Source organism: Miniopterus schreibersii, assembly GCF_964146895.1.
Source record: "Miniopterus schreibersii genome assembly, chromosome: 12".
Lineage (NCBI taxonomy): Eukaryota > Metazoa > Chordata > Mammalia > Chiroptera > Miniopteridae > Miniopterus > Miniopterus schreibersii.
Genome location: NC_138112.1, coordinates 35,379,114 through 35,399,949, shown reverse-complemented (window position 1 = coordinate 35,399,949; position 20,836 = coordinate 35,379,114). Strand labels below are relative to the sequence as shown.

Below are 20,836 nucleotides of genomic sequence, written 5' to 3'. Positions count from 1 at the left end.
GAGTAGGACTCACAATATGAAGAAATTGGCTAGAAATACCTTAAGAATTTTATTTTGCTCTCATTTTCCTTTTTATATGTACCCATAAGTGATATATGATGAATCAATGTAAGTACATTGATATTTCAGGAAATATAAAAGGAATTCTAAGTGATTAAAGTGTTATATCATACTTTAATTGGTAGCTCTTTTTTCTTAAAAGGTACATAAAATTATCGTTCATCTTACAATTGATGGTGCCCTATCTGTTCTGTTAACAAGCAGATTGTGATCTATTTGTTTAGTCTTCCCTAATTTAATTGTAAGCTCCTTTTGTGTTTTAGTTACATGCCCCAAAGTGGTTAGCACACAGATCAGTAAACATTTGATGAATTAATGAATGATGCTCAGATACAGTGGACATATGACAGTTTTTTCCAATAGTTTAGAATTGTCTGCCCTGAATTTAGTAGGGAAGTAAATGAAAGGGAAGAGCCATTGACCTGTTGAGCATAGAAGTGAGATTTTAAAACTGTGATTATTGACATTATGTATGCAAAAATTAACTATACTCTGTTTATATTCTTCCGTGATTCCATATTTATATCCCTCTATCTTTATCCTATTAAGAAAGTACAGCTCAAGTTGTTGTGAGGATTAAATTTAGATAATATAAAATGCCTATCACATGCATGTCTCATTTGTTTCATTGAATACTGCTTATCCCTTTAATTAAACCATCTTTTCATTAAGCATAAGAACCTGTTCAAAGTATATTAAAATCACTTCAAATTCAGTTTTCTGTGTTAATCACCTGAACCTATATTATTATTAACTGAATTTCATCACAAATAGCATTTTAGCATGTTATGGCTAAGTAGGCTTGGGGGTGGAGCTACCCAGAGAATCTACCAATATTTCATAATACTGTTAATCGGGGGAAATGTGCTTCGGTTTTCCTGACAACATATTTACAAACCTTTGGAATATAAACCCATATTTAAGTTGGAAAATCTCTATACTGACATTTTTCCCCACTAAATATTGGGAGATCGTAATCTTTTATTGGCAATTAGAGGATTTGTACTTTTGCCTCTTCCCTATCTAGGTCATTATTTAATATGGACAATATTTCAAATTTTTATAGTATTTAATTTGACAAAATCTTCACCAGGTCCCCTTTTTATCCCTGTAAGTGCCCCCCAAAAGATTGGATGTTCTATCTGTGAGCTCTCATGGTATGCTAGGCCTTTTTCTGTCACAGCTATAGTATAGAGCGACTATTTATTTATCTGTTTCCCTCCTGGCCATGAGCTCTTTGAGGACAAGAACTGAGTTTTTATTCATCCATCTATGGGAACTTCTGGCCTGCTGTTTGCCCTAGTACCCAGGAAGTATAATAGGGCCTGCCATACAGAGCATAGTCAAATATCTCTTTAATTGAATTGGAATTAGATTAGCTACTTATATAAGCAAATTGTGACTGGAAAGAGTCTCTAAAATAATTACCCTGAAGCTATTTGCTTATGAAGTATGTATTTTATATTTTCATGGCATCTAGCTGAGTCTGGGGAGCGGGTTATATGGCTGTTGGTCTGAAATATACTTCATGAGAGGCTTCTATATGGACTTCATTGGCTGAAATTTTTTTTTTCCAATTACAGTTTATTTTTTTATTAAGCTATTCAGAAATATGTTACATAATGGACCTTAACCTTAACTTCAGTGCATTTTCTGAGAATACGGATATTTTTATTCTCCTTATGTAATTATCAAATTCAAAAAATTTAACATTGAGACAAAATGTCTTTTATAGCATTTTTGTTGTTGTTGGTCTTGATCCAGGATCCCATATTTCATTTAGTTGTCATGTCTCTTTTTTAAAAAAAAAATTTTTTATTGATTTCAGAGAGAGGAAGGGAGAGGGGGAGAGAGAGAGAAACATCAATGAGAGAGAAACATTGATCAGCTGCCTCCTGCATGCCCCCTACTGTGGATCGAACCTATAACCCGGACATGTACCCTGACCAGGAATTGAACCATGATCTCCTGGTTCATAGGTCAGCACTCAGCCACTGAGCCACGCTGGCCAGGCATTACTCTTTTTTAAATATATTTTTTAATCCTAATGGAAGGATATGTTTTTATTGATTTTAGCGAGGAAAAGAGAGAGGCAGAGAGAGAGAGAGATGTCAGAGAGAAACATCAATCAGTTGCTTCCTGCATGTACCCTGACTAGGGATCAAACTCAAAACCTGGGTATGTGCCCTGACTGGGAATCGAAGTCTTAACTCTTTGGTGCACAGGACGATGCTCCAGCCGACTAAGTCTAATCGGTATCATGTCTCTTGAGTCTTCTTTGATCTGGATCAGTTCCTTAGCCTTTGTCCAGTATGATGTCAATGTAAGAAATGTCCAAACGGGTAGAGAATTTTTATGACTATTTGAGTCAAACTGATAACATGCCAGGAGCAAGAACTGAAATCTTCCTTCAGTTACGGTTTCAATATTATTATTATTATTATTATTAAATATATCTTTATTGATTTCAGAGAGAGGAAAGGAGAGGGAGAGAGAGAGATAGAAACATCAATGATGAGAGAGTCATTGATCGGCTGCCTCCTGCATGCTCCCGACTAGGGATCGAGCGCACAACTGGGGCATGTGCCCTGAGCGGGAATTGAACCCTGATCGCCTGGATCCTAGGTCCACGCTCAACCGCTGAGCCACACCCGGCTGGGCTCAATATTATTTTGTATTTCAGGTATGTAGCATAATGGTTAGGCAGCCATATACTTTACACAGTGTTCCCTTGATATTTTCAGTGGCCACTTGGCACAATACAGAGTTTTTACACTACTGACTATATTTCCTATGTTGTACTTTATATCCACATGACTATTTTTAACTACCAATCTGTACTTCTCAATCTCTTCACCTTTTTCACCCCATCCCCCAGCCCTTCCTTCCCTCTGGCAACCCGTCTGTATCTATGAGTCTGTTTCTGTTTTGTTTGTTCGTTCATATTCTTTAGATTCCACATGTAAGTGAAATCTTATGGTATTTGTCTTTCTCTGACTGACTTCACTTAGCGTAATACCCTCCAGGTAGATATGTTTTCATTCCCCTTGAGTATCCCTAGGAGTGGGATTGCTGCATCATATGGTATCTTTCTGTTTAACCTTTTGAGGAATTGACACACTGTTTTTCAAAGCAACCTTATCACTTTATATTCCCATTAGTAATGTGTGTGGCTTCTGATTCTCCCCATCTTTGCCAACACTTTTCATTGTTGGTCTTTTTGTTTATAACCATACTAGTGGTGTGAGTGGTTCATTGTGGTTTTGACTTGCATTTCTCTGGTAGCTAATTGCTTTTCATGTGCTTATTGGCCATTTGTGTATCTTCTTTAGAGAAATATCTGTTGAGATCCTTTGCTCATTAAAAAATTGGGTTGTCTTTGTATTGAATTATAAGAGTTCTTTATGTATTCTAGATAAAAGTCCCTTATCAGATTTATAATTTGCAAATATTTTCTTCCATTTTGTGGGTGGTTTTTTCATGTTTTTGACGGTGCCCTTTGAAGCACAAACATTTAATTTTGATAAAGTTGAATTTATCTATTTTTTTCTTATACTTTTGTTATATCTAAGAAGCCATTACCTAACCCAGGGTCATAAAGATTTAGGCCTATGTTTTCTTCTTAGAGTTATATAGTTTTAGCTATTACATTTAGGTCTGTGATCCATTTTTAAATTAATTTTTGTCTGTGATCTGAGGAATGGGTCCAACTTCATTCTCGTGCATTGTCCCAGCGTCATTTATTGAAGAGACTCCTCTTTCCCCATTGAATTACCTTGGCACTGTTGTAAAAAATCAATTGACCGTAAACCCATTTCTAAACTCTCTATTCCACTGATTTATATATCTGTCTGTATACTTGCACCACACTATCTTGATTACTATAATTTGTAGTAAGTTTTGAAGGAGGTCTGAGTACTCTTTGTCTTTCTTTAAAAAATGGTTTTGACTTTTCTGGGTCCCTTGAATTTCCATATGAGTTTTAGAATCAGCTTTTCAGTTTCTACAAGGAAGCCAGATGTAATTTTGATAGGTTTTGCTTTGAATCTTTAAGTCAGTTTGGGAAGTATTGCCATTTTAACAATATTAAATCTTCTAATCTATGAGGAATATGGGATACCTTTCTATGTGTTCATGTCTTTTTAAGTTTCTTCTAGCAGTGTTAGTTTTCAGTGTACAAGTCTTGCATGCCTTTGGTTAAATTTATTCCTAAGTATTTTATTCTTGTCAATGCTATTGCAAATGGAATTGTTTTCTTAATTTCATTTTTGGATTGTTCATTGCAAGTACATAGAAATACAATTGATTTTTATATTGATCTTGTATTCTGTAGTCTTACTGAACTTGTTTACTAGTTCTTATAGTTTTATAATGGGTTAGAATTTTGCCCTAGACATTTTTTTTTTTAAGACTATATTCTTTTTTTTTTTTTTTTAAATATATCTTTATTGATTTCAGAGAGAGGAAAGGAGAGGGAGAGAGAGAGAGATAGAAACATCAATGGTGAGAGTCATTGATTGAGCCCGCAACCTGGGCATGTGCCCTGACCGGGAATCGAACCCTGGTCGCCTAGATCCTAGGTCAACGCTCAACCGCTGAGCCACGCCCGGCCGGGCAGCCCTAGGCATTTTAACATGCATATTCAATATGTAAAAGTCCAAGTTTAATCAATATTTTTGCCATTTTCCTGAAATAACACAAAGACTTTAGAGACCTGTGACAGGCAGAATAATTACACCCCAAACGAACTCAGGTCGTATCCCTGGATCCTGTAAATGTATTCTTTAAAATGGCAGAGGAGAATTAAGGTTGTAACCAGCTGAATTTAAAGAGATTATTATGATGTGTCTGGGTGTGGGCCTCTTTGGTTCTTTTTGCTTGGGACTCCCTGCCTCCTGAATTTGTGTGACTTTTTCCTTCACCAGGTTAGGGAAGTTTTCTGCTATTACTTCTTCAAATAGGCTTCTCTAACCCTTGCTTACTTTCTATATCTTCTGGTACTCCTATGATATGAATATTGTTATGTTTAATGTTGTTCCATAGCTCCCTTAAACTGTCCTCCTGTTTTTTAATTGTTTTTTCTTTTTGGTTCTCTGATTGAGCGATTTTTTTCTACTCTGTCTTCTAATTCGCTGATCCGATCCTCAGCTTCCCCTAATCTGCTGTTTATTCCTTCCAATGTATATTTTATTTCTACTATGCCATTCTTAATTTCCTTCATAGTTTCCATATCTTTTCTCATGCTGTTGAGCATTTTTCATGATCAGTATTCTGAACTGTATATCTGATAGATGGCTTATTTCCATTTCATTTAGCTCTTCTTCTGGAGAATTCTTTTGTTCTTTCATTTGGGGATTGTTTTTTTGTCTCCCCATTTTGGCTGCCTGTTTGGGTTTGTTTCTATGTATTAGGTAGATCTGCTAGGGCTCCCAGTCTTTTGTGTTTTTTTAAAATATATCTTTATTGATTTCAGGGAGAGGAAAGGAGAGGGAGAAAGAGAGATAGAAACATCAATGATGAGAGAGTCATTGATCGAGCCTGCAACCCGGGCATGTGCCCTGACCAGGAATCGAACCCCGGTTGCCTGGATCCCAGGTCGACGCTCAACCGCTGAGCCACGCCCGGCCGGGCAGGGCTCCCAGTCTTTTGGATGGTCTCTGGTGCAGGACAATGTCAGACGCAGTTTGTGGCTGGCCTTGAGTACCCTGTTTGAAGCTTTCGGCACTCCACAGCTTGTTGTTCCTTCTCCCCAGTCGTGATTAATGTAGCTTTGTAGTGTTCCATTACCTTTTACTGGAAACTTTATGAGGATTCAAAAAGGAGGATTCTGCTTATTAGCCTCAAAGCCTAATAATAATAATAATATTAATAATAATAATAGATGTTTACTGAGACACCCAGATAAGTGCTTTACACACATTAGCTTATTTCATACTGTCAACAGGTAATCATCAGTGTGTCAAACTCTGAGCAGATGTTGATGAACAAATGTAGAATGATCACGCTGTTGTGGATCTCATATTAGTAGCAAATTAACACAGGCTAATTTGAGAGTAACCAAGGGATAAGAAGGCTACTCTAATCCTCATATCAACCCCTATAAAATAGGAAGTATAATTCCATCTGACATGAAGCAATGCAGGCTTAGAGAAGTTAAGTGAAGTTAAGTGACTTGCCCAAGGTCACACAATTAATAAAGGCAGAACTAGGTTATGAAAACAAATGGATAATTAATTTACATTGAGGATATATTAAGGGTTTAGTAACTCCTCCTTTTCTTCTTTTAAAAAAATTCTTCTTCTTTCTGCTGGAAATAGGTTGTTACAGTCAAAGTATGACCAAGGGTTCTTAATTTGGGATTCATAAATGGGTGTCCTGAAGCCAGTGGAACTGTACATAAAATATATGCTGATGCCTTTTTTTTTTTTTGAGTGAAACTTTATAGCGCTTTTCAGATTCTTAACAGGGCCTGTGATAATAGCAAAGGGTCCATAAACAATTTGAATCATGTGGTTTAGGCAGAAGCCATATTTCCTTTGTGTTTCTCAAAGTACTGTTTTGTTCCCTCTCTGCCAAACTCCTTTCTCTGGTAGCGGGAGATGGGAGGAAATTATACATTTATTTTGTTAGGTTTGAAATAAACTTTATTGTGACATCAAAAATCATATATACATACATATATATATATATATATATCTCCAAAGTAGATTGTTATTTACAAATTGTAGGGCTTAATAATTCATCTCTCTGTTAGTTCAGAACTTTAGAATTGACTTTGATTCTACTGTCTTTCATATATTTAACATTCCTTTAAGATTTGTTGATTGCATTTTTGAAAGGTCTTTATTTTCCTCCTTTTTAATTCCATTGCCAGTTTAGACTCCCATCTTCTAACCAAGTTATTGCAACATATTATTTTCCAGAATCAAGTCTATTTTATATCTTTTACCACATTGATCTTCCTAAAATACTTTAATTTGTACATTTAATTGACTCTTCATTATCTACAACACCATCTAAACCCTGTCTGACTTTTGGGACCCTAACATACAAACAACAGAAAAAAAGACATATTATATTCCCTACTTTATTGTATCTAATATTATTCCTTCTCCACTGTCTGCTTTTAGTTGTATCAGCTTCTGTTAGTTTTTCAGAACTGCTGTACTTATTCCCATGTATTGCAGTTAGCTATTTTTAAAATTTTGTTTTTTATCAGTGTCTCCTATGACAGGCACCATACTGGATCCTTATTTGTGCCCTTCTCTCTCCGTTAAATGTCTTCTTTACTCCTCCCTATTTCTGTTACTCCAAATTCTGGCTTTCCTTCAGTGCCTAGCTTAAGTATTTTTCCTTTGAAGCCTCTCTTTATTTCCCAAGCTGAAAGTAATCTTTCTTCCCTCCTGTGAATATTCACAGCACTTTAGCCATACCTCTTAAGTTATTTAACTCTTTATATTATGTCAGATATTTAGGTATTTGACATTAGCTTCTTGAGAACAGGCATTATTTCACTAGTATATAAAGATTAATGTAAGGTCCTTGCTATCTACTTCATGTCTAACATTGGTTGCAAAATTACCTGAATGTGTTGTGTAAAAACAATTGTGTGTTCAAATGAAGATGTTATAAGTATGCTAGAAAAATCTCTGGGAGTAGGAGTAACCTTTGGAGGTATAGATTATTGGTTCTTTTACCAAATGGGATTACTCATATTTTGGTATAAATTGGGTAGTCTCTGGAACTTTTTTTTTTGATGAAGGAAATTAGAAGTGGAGGTTATTCTCCTAGTAGAATTTCTATTTATAGGAAGTAATTTTTCTTTAACTGGTACCTAGCCAACTTGGAAAGTTTCTGTGGCCTTGACAAAGTCAACCATATTTGGACTCTGAAAAGGAAACCTCTGATAATATACCCTTATTACTTTTCAGAAGCATAAATGAGAGAGCGAGAGAGGAAAAAAAGAATCTGAGAATTATTAATACAGCATTGGGGTAAAGAGCAGAAGGTTTGAAGAGCGGTGGAACTGGATTTGAATGTTGCCACTGCCACTTAGTAGTTGTATAACCTTGGGCAAGTTACTTTGTATCTGTAAATCTGCTTTTTATTTGTGAAATGGGGATAAAAATAACTCAAAGTTTTGTGAGGATTAAATGGAATCCTGCCTATACTTGGCACAGTGAGTGTTGTGTACAGTAAATGTTAGATACTAGTACTATGATATAAAAAGTCCATTTATGTAAGAGATCCTTAGAATCCATTATAACATGCTTGGCATGCCATGTTGTTATACTTGAAATCAGTATATGTGTAGGTGGATTTGTGAGTGACTGATGAGTCGGTAGAATTAAGAGTTTTGCTTTTAGTTTTCCAGTAAGAATCCAAATGCAACCAGCAAATGAAAAAAAGTGGTCTAGGCTAAAGTTGTAGTTTACTTCCACAGAGGCAGTTTTTCTATCAGAAGATAGGATTACTCACATAATGAGCAAATGCCAGATATATTAGATTTTAAAAAATATGTTATTTTATTTAGTCACTACAGTCCAAGGCAGAAGAGGAGTTTAAATAATTTGAATTTGCCCAAGCCCATACTGTGTTAGGGTTTTGTAGGGAATTATAGGGAAGTAGTAGGAACTGTGAGGAATTTGAACTCCTCTCTCATTCCAAATCATATACTCTACCTTTGTATTCCTAGCACCTCTCTCTCAACTTGGGGAACTTTAAAAATCAGTGCCTCAGTCACACCTCAGACCATTTAAATCAATTTCTAGAAGTGAGACCCAATCATCAATATTTTTAAAAGCTCCCCAGGTGATTTTATTATTACATGGATTGAAAACTACTGACCTATATCAGTGCCTACAAGAGAGTAAATATTTAATAAATGCTTGACTTTTGAAAGAATATATACCTGACTGCCGAGATGCTCACTTGTAATTCTTTCCAGTATTATAGTCAACCTAGAGTACTTTTGTATTAACTTAAGTCTTAAAGAGGGCTTTGTATTATATTTTGTACCTATTCTCCATTCAGCCCCATGGCATATGTCTAGCAAGATGTCTGGCGAGAGGTAATGTTTTGTTGCTCATATAATTCTGAATTTCCTCCATTACTGGAAAGAATAGGTGTGGAAGTAGGGGAAGGCTCAGGATTTCTTTCTTGTGTCCCATTCAAGATTGAAGACAGGTTGTAAATATTCATTTATTGGTTGTTTTGTTTTAAAATAGTCTTAGATTTTTTAATAATACTTGGTTCAAATTCAAAAGATAGGGATATACATTGAAGATTGTCCCTCTTATCTCCCAGGATGCCATCAGTGTTTATCAGTATTCTTCCAGAGATATTCTAAACATATATAAATAATCATATTTATACATATTTCCCATTTTTACCCAAATGGTAGTGTGTGTATCATGTTTGTTTGTTTGTTTACTTAACAGTTTATCTTCCCATACATAAAGAATTTTATCAGTATATAAATGTTTCCTTCTTTTAACAACTGAATATTTCTTTATTTACAATTTATTTTAATCATTCACCTGTTGATGGATATTTAGGTTGTTTTCAATTTTTCTCTATTACAAATGATGCTACGGTGAATAGATAAGTCATTTCATTTCTTTGTGAGCATATATTTGTATAAAGCCTTAGAAATTCAGGGTGTTGATATTGCCAGTTTGCCTTGTATGAAGGTTGAATATTTATTGGCTGGGAAATGATAAATGTGAAATTCTGTGAGGGATTAAAGGGATGAAGAAGTGTAAGTGACCAAAAATTATTGTAGCAGGTTGAGAGGATAAGAATGAGCCGATAGCCAAGAATAAAGAGAAAGAACTGCTGGGTTTTGTGGTGTGTGTATACACGGGACACATTTATGATTAAAATATACTAATGAATTTCCTTAAATCCTAAAATTTTTTACTCTTAAAATATATTTTAAATGAGATAGTTTGTGTATGAAAACTCTTCATATCATTAAGGGAAAAATATCCTTGCTGTTTGCATTTCAGATTTACATTTAACATTTGTTTGATCAAGATTTTTATCTTTTCATGCACAACTATTTTTTACTTGAAATCTCTCTTCCTCTTTTTATTTCCTTAGCCCTGGAAGAAAGCGGGACTTTTCTCCTGTGTCTTGGAGTCAGTACTTTGAGTCCATGGAAGATGTAGAAGTAGAGAATGAAACTGGCAAGGATATATCCTTTGCAAAATGGCTTTTTCTTTAGTAAGCTTATAGTGTTGTTTAAGTAGGAGACTTCTGTAGTTCCTAAAATGTTCTTTATTACTGTTGTGTATTTCATTTTTATTCTCCACCTGTTTTTTTGTGTGGCATGGAACATTACCTGTAAGTCATTGCCAATATTTTACGTGGCTATAATTGTCTAATGCATGGGGAAGGGATTAAGAATTAAATTTTTAAAACCGGTATATTTCTAAAGTGCCCAGGGGAAAATTTCATGAGTCAAGTGAGTTGAGCTGGTTCTTAGCATCTAGAAACCAGGGACTATGTCCTCATTAGTGCAAAGGAAATCAGCTTTTTTTCCATTGTAAAAATGGTCATACTGGTCCTATGCTTCAAAAACAGAAGTTAGGTATCTCAGAAACTTCTATTTAAGTGTCTCTTAAGTTTGGAAGTCTGCAGCTTTGCATGTAGCTTCGTGCTGCATGAGTTTTCTCATCAACATTTTTATATGACTAATCAAAAACTTCAATGAACAAAGCTTAGATATGTTATCTTTAACTATTCATACACTTTTCGAGTTTATAAGAGTGGTTCAGAGGGTCCAGTCCTGCTCCTCCTGCATGGAGGAGGCCATTCCGCCCTTTCTTGGGCTGTGTTCACGGTAAGTAAGTAGTTGATAGAAGTAGATGTTAGCGTGATCATTGTTTACTTCTGGATTAATATAACTAGCCTAACTATTCTTCTGTGCTCACTTATATGGCTTGATTATAAGAAGGTTATGAATGAGGGTCAATTTTGTATTTATTATGGTAGGCCAATATCACCTGTTCTTTAAACTAAAGGTTCTTAACTGGGGTGAGCTTCAGTGCATGAATTCTTCAAACAGTTTGTAAAATGTTTTACATACATTTCATTGAGATGAGGGGGATGGAATTTGTGCCTTGTCAAAAGTAGGGGTCTGTGTCTCAGTATTCTAAGTAATGGATAAGCGGACACATTTTATTCAGGTGCTTCAGATAGAGATAATTTCTATCTGTCATTTTTCTCCCTCATAGAGCCTATTGTAGTACTTTATACATAGACATGTCCCATAAGTATTTGGAAAATAATCCTTCTTTTTTACAAATGATGCTTTACATTTTAATGGTACCTGTGAGCTACTAGGAAGTAAGCAATGTTTGGTTGATGATAACCTGGTCTAGAATAGAGGATATGTGTCTGTGTGAATGCCTTTGTAGATCTTCCTGATATTCTTGACTCAGGTGTGGCCGTCCATGTGCAAAGAGAGATTCTGCTAAGGGAGATACTAGCAATATTCCTATATAAAGTGAAATCGTGATATCTACTTATGTGTATCAAGCAAATACACATACTTCCTCTAATTACCACTAGGGAGTGTGAGGGACAGAAAATGGGAGCAAATGGGAACGCAGCACTAGATACCTGGAGCCAGTTGGCTGTAGAGTTGAGGAGGCTTTTGAATATATCATTTTGTTTCTGGCAAAATTATTGTGATTAAGTATAAAATCACCTTCTAGTCTCCTCTATTAGATTATGAATCCTTTGAGAACAGGGATAATGTCTTACTCTTTTTTGTTTCCCAAATGCCTGAAACAATTCTTGACACATAGGCACTTATTCAACTGTTATCCTGTCTTGTTTGCTACTTCCTTTCTCTTTTCTCTTGCTTTAGGATATAGCTGTATGATTTACCCATAAGTGCCAGGCTCTTTCATGTCTCTAGACTGTGTTGTCAAATAGAGATACAATGCAAGCCATATATGTAATTTTCAATTTCAGAATAGGGACATTAAATAGCTAAAAAGAAACAGATAAAATTAATTTTAACATATTTTATTTAATTCATTCTACCCCAAATGTTATCATTTTAACAGGTAATCAATATAAAAATTACTGTTGAGATATTTCACATTATTTTTTATACTGTCTTTGAAATCCAGTGTGTATTTTATACTTATAGCACATTTCAGTTTGGACTGGCCACATTTCAAGTCCTTAGTAGCATAGCTTTAGACATTTACATTCCTCAACTAGATTGTAAGCTTTTTTGTTGTTGTTAATCCTCACTTTTGAGGATATTTTTTCCACTGATTTTTGTTTTTTAGAGAGAGTGGAAGGGGTAGGGAGGAGAGAGAGAGAAACACAACATTGTGAAAGAAACACATCGATTGGTTGCCTCCCTCACACACCCCAACTGGGGCTGGGGATGAGACCTGCAACCCAAGTACGTGCCCTTGACCAGGAATTCAGTTTGCATCCCTTTGGTGTGTGGGCCAGCGCTCTAACCACCGACCCACTGGCCAGGGCGATTGTAATCTTTTTTAGAGGCAAAGATCATGGTTTATTTTTGCCTGGCACATATTGTGTGCTTAAGGAATGTTTTTTGAAATGAACAGATAACAGCAACATCTTCCTAATGTAACAGGTACAGTAATAATAAATATACTCCAGTTGCCCTGAACCAAGGTCAGAGCCGCCAGAAGTGGCTCATGTACCATGACTTGCCTGGCTCTGCTCTAAGCTAATATACACTGTCACTGGGCAGCTAACACATTGGAGACGTGGAAGGAAAGAGATATGTGACTGGGGAGAGGAAAGAAGCACTATCTAAATTGGCATCACATTCAGACAACTGTATTGAAACTTGCTAGGGATAGTGACTCCAGACTGCCTCATCAGAAATTTGGCAAAAAGTAGTCTATGGACAGGAAAAGCTTTATTCCAAGAATAGTAATTAATGGGTTACAAGATTTTGTAAAATTTGATGAGAATTACATGTGTAGGCTAGAGGTGGCCTCACTATAGTCTTTGAACTTTTGAGCTGCTTCCTAGTAGTCTAGTGCAAAATCAGAGATAACATTACCTATTTGAGCATTCAGAGCCCTTAGAGATGAGGGATCTAGGTAGGGCTAGAACAGACTTTTCACAAAACAGCTATTGCTTTTAACACTAAGAGAAGGAACAATGAAGTAGGAGTCTAGCTCCAGTTTTATTGGTACTAGTAAAACATCTTTGAGAAAGCTACTTTAGCCCTTGGGCAAGCTACATAAGCCTTTATTCTCCAAATACAGGCTCCTTACACTTCAAGGTTTCTTTGAAGATTATGTAAAGTAATGGATATAAAAACCTGTACAAATATTATTATAAGCTATTTGTTGACATGTATTGATATTAAATATTTTTATCCTATCGACTGGAACAATGAAATAAGATGGAAAGAGCCTGGCATAGAGGAAGTGATTGATAAATAGCTGCTGACATTATTATACTTGAATACATGAGCACACATTATTATATTTGTTATCATTGTAGAGGATATCTCTGGTTCTTCTTTTACCAAAATATATTCTACAGATTACAAATTCCATGAGAAATTAATGAAATAGGGATTTTGTGATTAAATGACTTTGAGAAATACTACATGTAATATCCTTTTCTTATTCCTCTCTCGGAAATTCATCCTACATATCAGTATATTATTAAAGCCTTTATTAAATCTATTTAATTTCAACGGTGTCTTCCAAATATATTTGACTGCTCTATTCCCTTTTTATAAAATATTTAAAACAATTGAATCTGAAGTGTCTGCTGATTCTCACACTTTGTGAAACTCCTTTGTAGATAGATCATTGTGTCCTGATTGCTTATCTGGTTTTCTTGTGTAACCAAGGAAATTCCCTACCACTCAATTAACCTAATAGATTGGACTTGGCTGGTTAAATTTGCCTGCCCTTTTTTGTTGTTATTTCTGCCAGTGTACCAGCCCACTGAATGAGTTTATATGTGACCATGCTTTGAAAATAAAAATGGCTACATAAAAGTTGGTGCTCTTGTAATTGACTGGACTCCAGAGCTCATATTTCCTCAAGTACTGGAACGTGTCTGTGAATCCAGAGGGCAGCTCTGGCAAATAGCAGGAATAAGCTAAAGCATATTATAATCATGAGAGGCAGAATTTCCCTGAGACCTTTGCTCAGATAATATTTAGTAGAATAAGGCAATAAAATAGAAGCAAAAAGGCCCTAGCATAGCAGGAAGACAAGTATACTGACAGACAAAGGAAGAGATGAACAGCTGTGATTGATGTTTATGATGCTAGATCATGAGACCCTTGAGAGCAGGACTGTGCCTTATTCACCCTTATAGGTGTAGCACACAGGGCCAGGCATGGAGCTGATGCTCCGTAGTTCTTCCTTGAATAAGTTAATACCAACTTCCAACAATTAAGAAAAGGTTACATTTTGTTCATTGTGTCCTGTTTAAGAAAGCAGAAAAGTAGGTAATTTTCCTAAAGGGTTTATCAAATGACAGTAAGTCATTTACATTTGACTGATAAATAAAGAAGTTGTATAACATGGTTAGAAAAATCCCTAACTCCAAAAGACACAAGGCCAAAGGACATGAAGAGATAGTTCATAGAGAGCAAACAGAGAATGTTTATCCTCACTAGTAATCAGATATGATTCATAAGAGGTATCATTTTTTTACATATCAAATTAATATTTTTCAAAACAAATCCTCTGTTGGCAAAGGTACTAGAAAAGGAATACTTGCAAACATTGCTGGTGGCATTTAAATAGCACTTTTTTGGAAAGTAATTTACACTGTGATTGAATCATCAAATATTATATTGTTTGACATAGGCATTGTACTTTTAAGAATCTGTTCTAAGGAAAAATACCAAATATGGGAAGAGCCATTTGTCTAAAATTAACAATCCCAATGTCCAACAATAAGTAAATGGTTAAGTATACTGGATGTACCTATAAGACAAAATATTATAGAACCTTTTAAAAGAATTCTCCTGGACGCTATGGAAAAAGCTTTTTTTCTGTTTTTCTATTTTCTAGGTTTTCTTTCAGTTGTATGTTTTTTAATTACTTTCATAACTTAAAGATTGTTTTTTCTTTAATGGACACTGTTTTCAAAGTAAAAAGTTTATATTAATTTCAAAAGTTGTATTCAAAGATTGTATTCAGTTCTGTATCCCACAAGTTAAAAGGAGATTGGCAAACAAATTTGTCCAGAAAAGAGCATCCAGGATTAGAGTACTTAAAATAACAGCATTCAACTTTATGTTTGGCCTGAGAAAAGCAAAGACTTGGGAGGCATAATACTTGCTTTCAACTGTAATGTTAATTTTTTAAAAATCAGCACATCTTTTAAAAATTTATTATGTGCCAGGTACTGTGCTAAGTGCTTACCTTCATGATCCCATTTCATCCTTTCTGTATTTCTGTGAGGTTAGGCAGATGAGAACATTAAAATTTAGAGAAATAACAGCTCGTTGCAGCCCCAGAATGTAAAACTACCTCTGTCTGCCTCCAGTGTCATGTTTCTCTGGAGACCAGTTCTACACTGCCTAAGAGTAGATACTCAGGGCAGAAGCTATAGATACATATTTTTGATACACATAAGGCAGAGCTTCTAAAGATTGGGACAGTTTCAAAGCAGACAAGGCCCTCTGCAGAGGAAAAGTAAGCATCATCTTGGTAGTGTTCCAGCATAGTGCATATTGTAGAATTTAATTGTGAATATATCCTAAAGTTCCTTCTTATCCATCATTTATAAAATTTCTGGTCCTGAGTAGAAATGCTTTTGCATTAAATGTTTTGTGGGGTTTTGGGGGGAACCCCAGAGATTCACCTGAACAAGCTCTATTAACTGTCAAGAGAAAGCATTTCTACTTTGGCTTTAGTAACAGGAAAAAAAACAACCCTGTGTGTGTATGTGTGAGAGATTATCTTTGATTAAAGGATGATAACTAAGGGAAATTATGGTCTTTTAAAAGGTAAGCTTTAGATTTCTAAAAAATTAATTTTTTGGAATTCTTTATTCCTTGTTTATATTCAGTAAATTTGTTATTACTGTAGTTGTTGCTATAATAATCAAGTTGATCATATGTAGTGGATAATACAATACTTAGGGCTTCTGTAGACCTCTCCATCAGCAAGTACTGGGTATAACAGACTGGCATAATTGCTGTGGGAGAATTCAGAACTAAGCAGAAATTAGTTTGGCTGAGAAAGCAGAGGAGCAGTGGGAGCTCATTAATACATACAGCCTCAGCAGGCTAGATTTTCCCAGCCTCCAGTTGTTTTCAGCTTTGGTACCTCTAAGGGACCTGGGACCAAACAAGTGTGAATTGATTGAAGCCAGTAATTGAATCTGTAATCTCTGCTGATTCTTCTTTCAGTTAATTCAGTTTATGTTAGCAAATATTTACTGAGTATATTCTATATTTCAGGTATTGTGCTGGGTTACTAAAGATAGGAAAGTGAGCGTTCACTCTTTAACAGGATTAGCCAGCCAATCAGCAAATACTTGATAAACCCTTGTTTTGTACAAGGCAGTATGCTAGGTCCTATAGATACAGTAGAGAATTATATATGCTATCTTCTTGTTCATATGATGATTTAAGTCTAATAGGGAAGGTAGGAAAAATGGAGATGGCACATATATACAAATAATAAGCAAAAATTTTAAGAAGCTTTCATTTCAGACAGATTGGGGTTTGACTCTCAAAACCGCTTAATCTGCCAAGCTTTAGTTTCTTAATCTGTAAAGTGGATATATACCATCTAGTTAATAGGGTGGTTGTGAGAATAAACAAAAGATGTGCAGTTCTTAATAAAGTGCTTTACTCAAGCACTCAGTTTTAGATGAATTTACAGCATCTAATGTAGGAGGTACAAAAGTAACGGAGGATATAAACTTATAAAAATGGGCCCATCTTACTAGTAATGAGGAAAATATAAAGTAAAATAAAAAAATACCACTTTTCACTGATAAATTAGCCAAAGTTATAAAATTTGAGGATGTGTCATGTGTCTCTGAGGATACCTGTTTCTCCACACCTTCACCAATACTTGATATACCTCTCATAATCTGTTTTGTCAGCTACAAAAATTAGGCTAATATTTTCCCAATCTACTTCTCAGAGAGATAATTTGGTGAGATAACGAAGTGATACAAAAAATGTTATTACCACCCAGATTTTACGTCTGTTCTTGTCTGTTATGCTCTAATCTAGGACTAGGATGAACTTAGAATTGTTACAATCACCAGGGGAACTCTAAAATGTGTAGATACCCTGGCCCCTCTGATGGATTAGCCTGGGTAGTAGTATTTCCTAAAGCTCCTTATGTGATTCTGTTATGCAGCCAGAGTTGAGAACCACCTGGAGCCAGGCTGCTTGGATTTTAATCTTGGCTTCACCATTTATTAGCACTTATTAGCTGTTTGGCCCTAATCAAGTTACTTAAATCTCTCTGTAAAATGTCCTCACCTGTAACATGATGAAAATTACGTCTAAATAAGAGTTGTGAGGAGAAAGAGAATTAATTTGAAGAACTTAGATTGGTGCTAAAACTAAAGTCATCCCAATTCCTGATTTTAAATTTTATAGCAAAGCTACAGTAATGAAAACAATGTGATACTGGCATAAAAATAGGCCAATGAAACAGAATCAAGACCTCAGGAATAAACCCACACATATGTGAACAACCAGTATTTGACAAGGGAACCAAAAAGACTCAATGGGGAAAAGATAGTCTTTTCAATGAATGGTGCTGAGAAAACTGGCTAACCACATGCAGAAGAATGAAATTGGACCCCTATCTTACGCCACTCACAAAGATTAACTTGAAATAGTTTACAGACTTAAATGTAAGACCTGAACCTATAAAACTATTGGAAGGTTGCATTTTCAATTTTGCGGTTTGGTTTGTTTGCTATATAGAAGCTTTTTAGTTTGATGTAGTCCCACTTGTGTATTTTTGCTTTTGTTGTCTGTGCTTTTGTTGTTATAACAAAAAAATTATTGCCAAGATCAATGTTAAGTGGCTTTTTCCCTGTTTCCTTCCAGGGAAAAGATAACCAAGGAATATGGATGAAAATCATAGTTAATTGCAGAATGCAGAGGATCACTGCTTAGAGATACTCACTCTGTGTTTCATGAAAAGCTAGGAAGAGTTAAGCTTTATGGAGGGATTTAGGTGGAGAGAGCCATATTTTGAAGTTGGAATAGAACCATTATATGCACCAATAAAGCAGAAAATCGTCATTTAAAAATTTTGCCTAAAATTGGAAAGTCATCTTTTGATTGTCTTGAGATCCTTGAATTCTGATAGCAGTTCATTCAACAAAGTTATTGGTAATGGGGAAAAATTTGTTAACCCATAATGTATCTTACTACTTTTCCTTTTCCTCCTAGGCAGCAATCATTAGTAGGGTTCAGTGTAGGATTGTGGCTTTGGATCTGCGAGGTCATGGTGAGTGAAGTTCTTTTTTTTATTCTTTTTTTACTAATCTTCACCTGAGGATATTTTTTCCATTGATTTTTAGAGAGTGTAGGAGGGAGGAAGGGGGGAGGGGAGAAAAACATCAATGTGAGAGAGACACATCGATTTGTTACCTCCCTCACAGGCCCCGACCAGGGCAGTGGGTAGGACCTGCAAACCCAGATACATGCCCTTGACTGGGAATCAAACACAAGACTCTTTGGTGCACGGGGCCCACGCTCCAACCACTGATCCACACCAGCCAGGGCGAGTGAAAGTCTTAATTAGTTCTGACTGAATGACGTTATTTGCCAAGCCCTTTGAATAGTGTTAAGTATTAAAATTGCAGCGTGGCCATCAAATAACCTGGTCTTTCCATGTGGGCACTTTGAGAGAAGTTCTAGCTTGCAGTTTTAATAAATATTTTATAAACACACACACACATATATTTGTTGTTGTTTAGCTAAGAAAATGTCCTTTAACCAAATTCTGATGCTGGTGTTATATAAGGAATGTGAATAAATCATTTTTAGGGTACTGTAATTATCCTCCTTATGGTGTGCAACTATAAAGGTGTGTGTAACAAAATTTTTGCTAAGTCCACCATATATAAGTATAAAGTTCCCATTTTATTGTCCAAAGGTGAGATTTTTGAAAGAGAATACTCTTGTGCTTATAATTCCTATCCTTGGAAATTTTATTTTTAAAATATTTTCTTTTTAGGTGAAACAAAAGTCAAGAATTCTGAAGACCTGTCCGCAGAAACAATGGCAAAGTAAGTAATCTAATATTGTTTGTACATCACCTGACTTTCATTAATATTATAAAGAGTAGCATACCTTTATCACTCTCCTGGTGAGATTGTTAGAAAATAATTCGTAAATGCTCTGTTCTCTTTTACTTCTATATCTGGTGTCTCCTTACTATTTAATCTCAAAGAAACATTCATCTTTATTGGTATATTCAATATGATGGTCATACTTAAAGCACTTGAAAATTCTTCAAGCCACAGTTTAATTTGTATTGGCTTTTGAAAAGTTTTCTTTTGTTGAAATTGTTAAATAGAATCTGGATATCAATTGGGGACTCATGCTTGGAAAAGTAATTGTATACAAGAGTCCATGTGAAGTGTTCTTAAGGTATACTGCACACATTCTTTTTCCAATGTCCTCTCAGTAGTTGATCAACTTTGGCCAAAAATATCTTGCCCCTTCTTTCTTTAGCAGCTTTAATCCAAGAATAAACTGTTTTTCCTTTAGAGCCCAAACTCATGTGGCCATAATTTTATTGTTTATAATAGATGCTTTTTTTTTTTTTTTTTAATCCTCACTTGAGGATATTTTTCCATTGCTTTTCAAAGAGAGTGGAAGGGAGAGAGAGAGAGAAAAAGAGCCCATCAGTGTGAGACAGACACATGGATTGGTTGTTTCCCGCACATGCCCTTACTGGTGGGGATTGAGCCTGCAGCGGAGGTACGTGCCCTTGGCCGGAGTCAAACCCGGACTCTTCAGTCTGCAGAGCGACACTCTAACCACTGAGCAAAACTGGCCAGGGCTGCCAGGCTTTATTAAGTGTAAAATAAGCCTTTATTAAAAATAAATAATTAATTAATTTAAGTTATTTAAATTTGCATTAATAACTCTGTAGTGTAGATATTATCACTTTTTTACCAGTGAGGAAACTAGTTTAAATAGGTTGAATAACTGTATGAGGTCACACAGTTAATGGACCAAAATTGTGATCATTCAACTATAGAGTTTGTCAGAGAGAGAGAGGAGAGGGGAGGGGGAGGGGCAGGGAGAGGGAGACGAGTTATTAATAAGCTATTGTGTACCTAAAAGTTTAAGAGGATTCCCTGGCTGGTATGGCTTGGTTGAGCTTTGACCCATGCACTTAGAGGTTGCTGGTTTGATTCCTGATCAGGGCACATGCCTGGGTTTCGGGCTCATTCCTCAGTGGAGGGCATGCAGGAGGAAGCTGATCGATGTTTCTTTCTCATTGATGTTTTTCTCTCTTCCTCTCCCTTCTTCTCTCTCTAAAATCAATAAAAACATATTAAAAAAAAAAGTGTAAGAGGGTAAGTCTTACGTTAAGTGTTCTTAACACACAAACACATGCACACACAAAAGGGATTCAGGGAAACTTTTGGAGGTAATGGATGTGATTAAGGTGATCCTTGGGTTATGTTAACACAAATACATACATACACACACACACACACTCTTACCAAATTGTATAAATTAATTATGTGTCGCTTCTTTGTATACTAATTATACCTCAATAAAGCT

At 35.6% G+C, this 20,836-nt stretch overlaps 1 protein-coding gene across 1 annotated transcript in view; it reads left to right on the top strand.

Annotated features, from left to right (window-relative positions):
* Window positions 1-20,836, top strand: part of PPME1 (protein phosphatase methylesterase 1) — a 48,196-nt gene that overhangs the window by 6,036 nt on the left and 21,324 nt on the right. Inside the window, exons 2-5 of the mRNA XM_081153183.1 lie at window positions 10,165-10,258; window positions 10,814-10,906; window positions 18,482-18,539; window positions 19,272-19,323. Of these exons, the coding sequence (XP_081009309.1) occupies window positions 10,165-10,258; window positions 10,814-10,906; window positions 18,482-18,539; window positions 19,272-19,323 (297 nt within the window). The remainder of the gene's footprint in view (window positions 1-10,164; window positions 10,259-10,813; window positions 10,907-18,481; window positions 18,540-19,271; window positions 19,324-20,836) is intronic.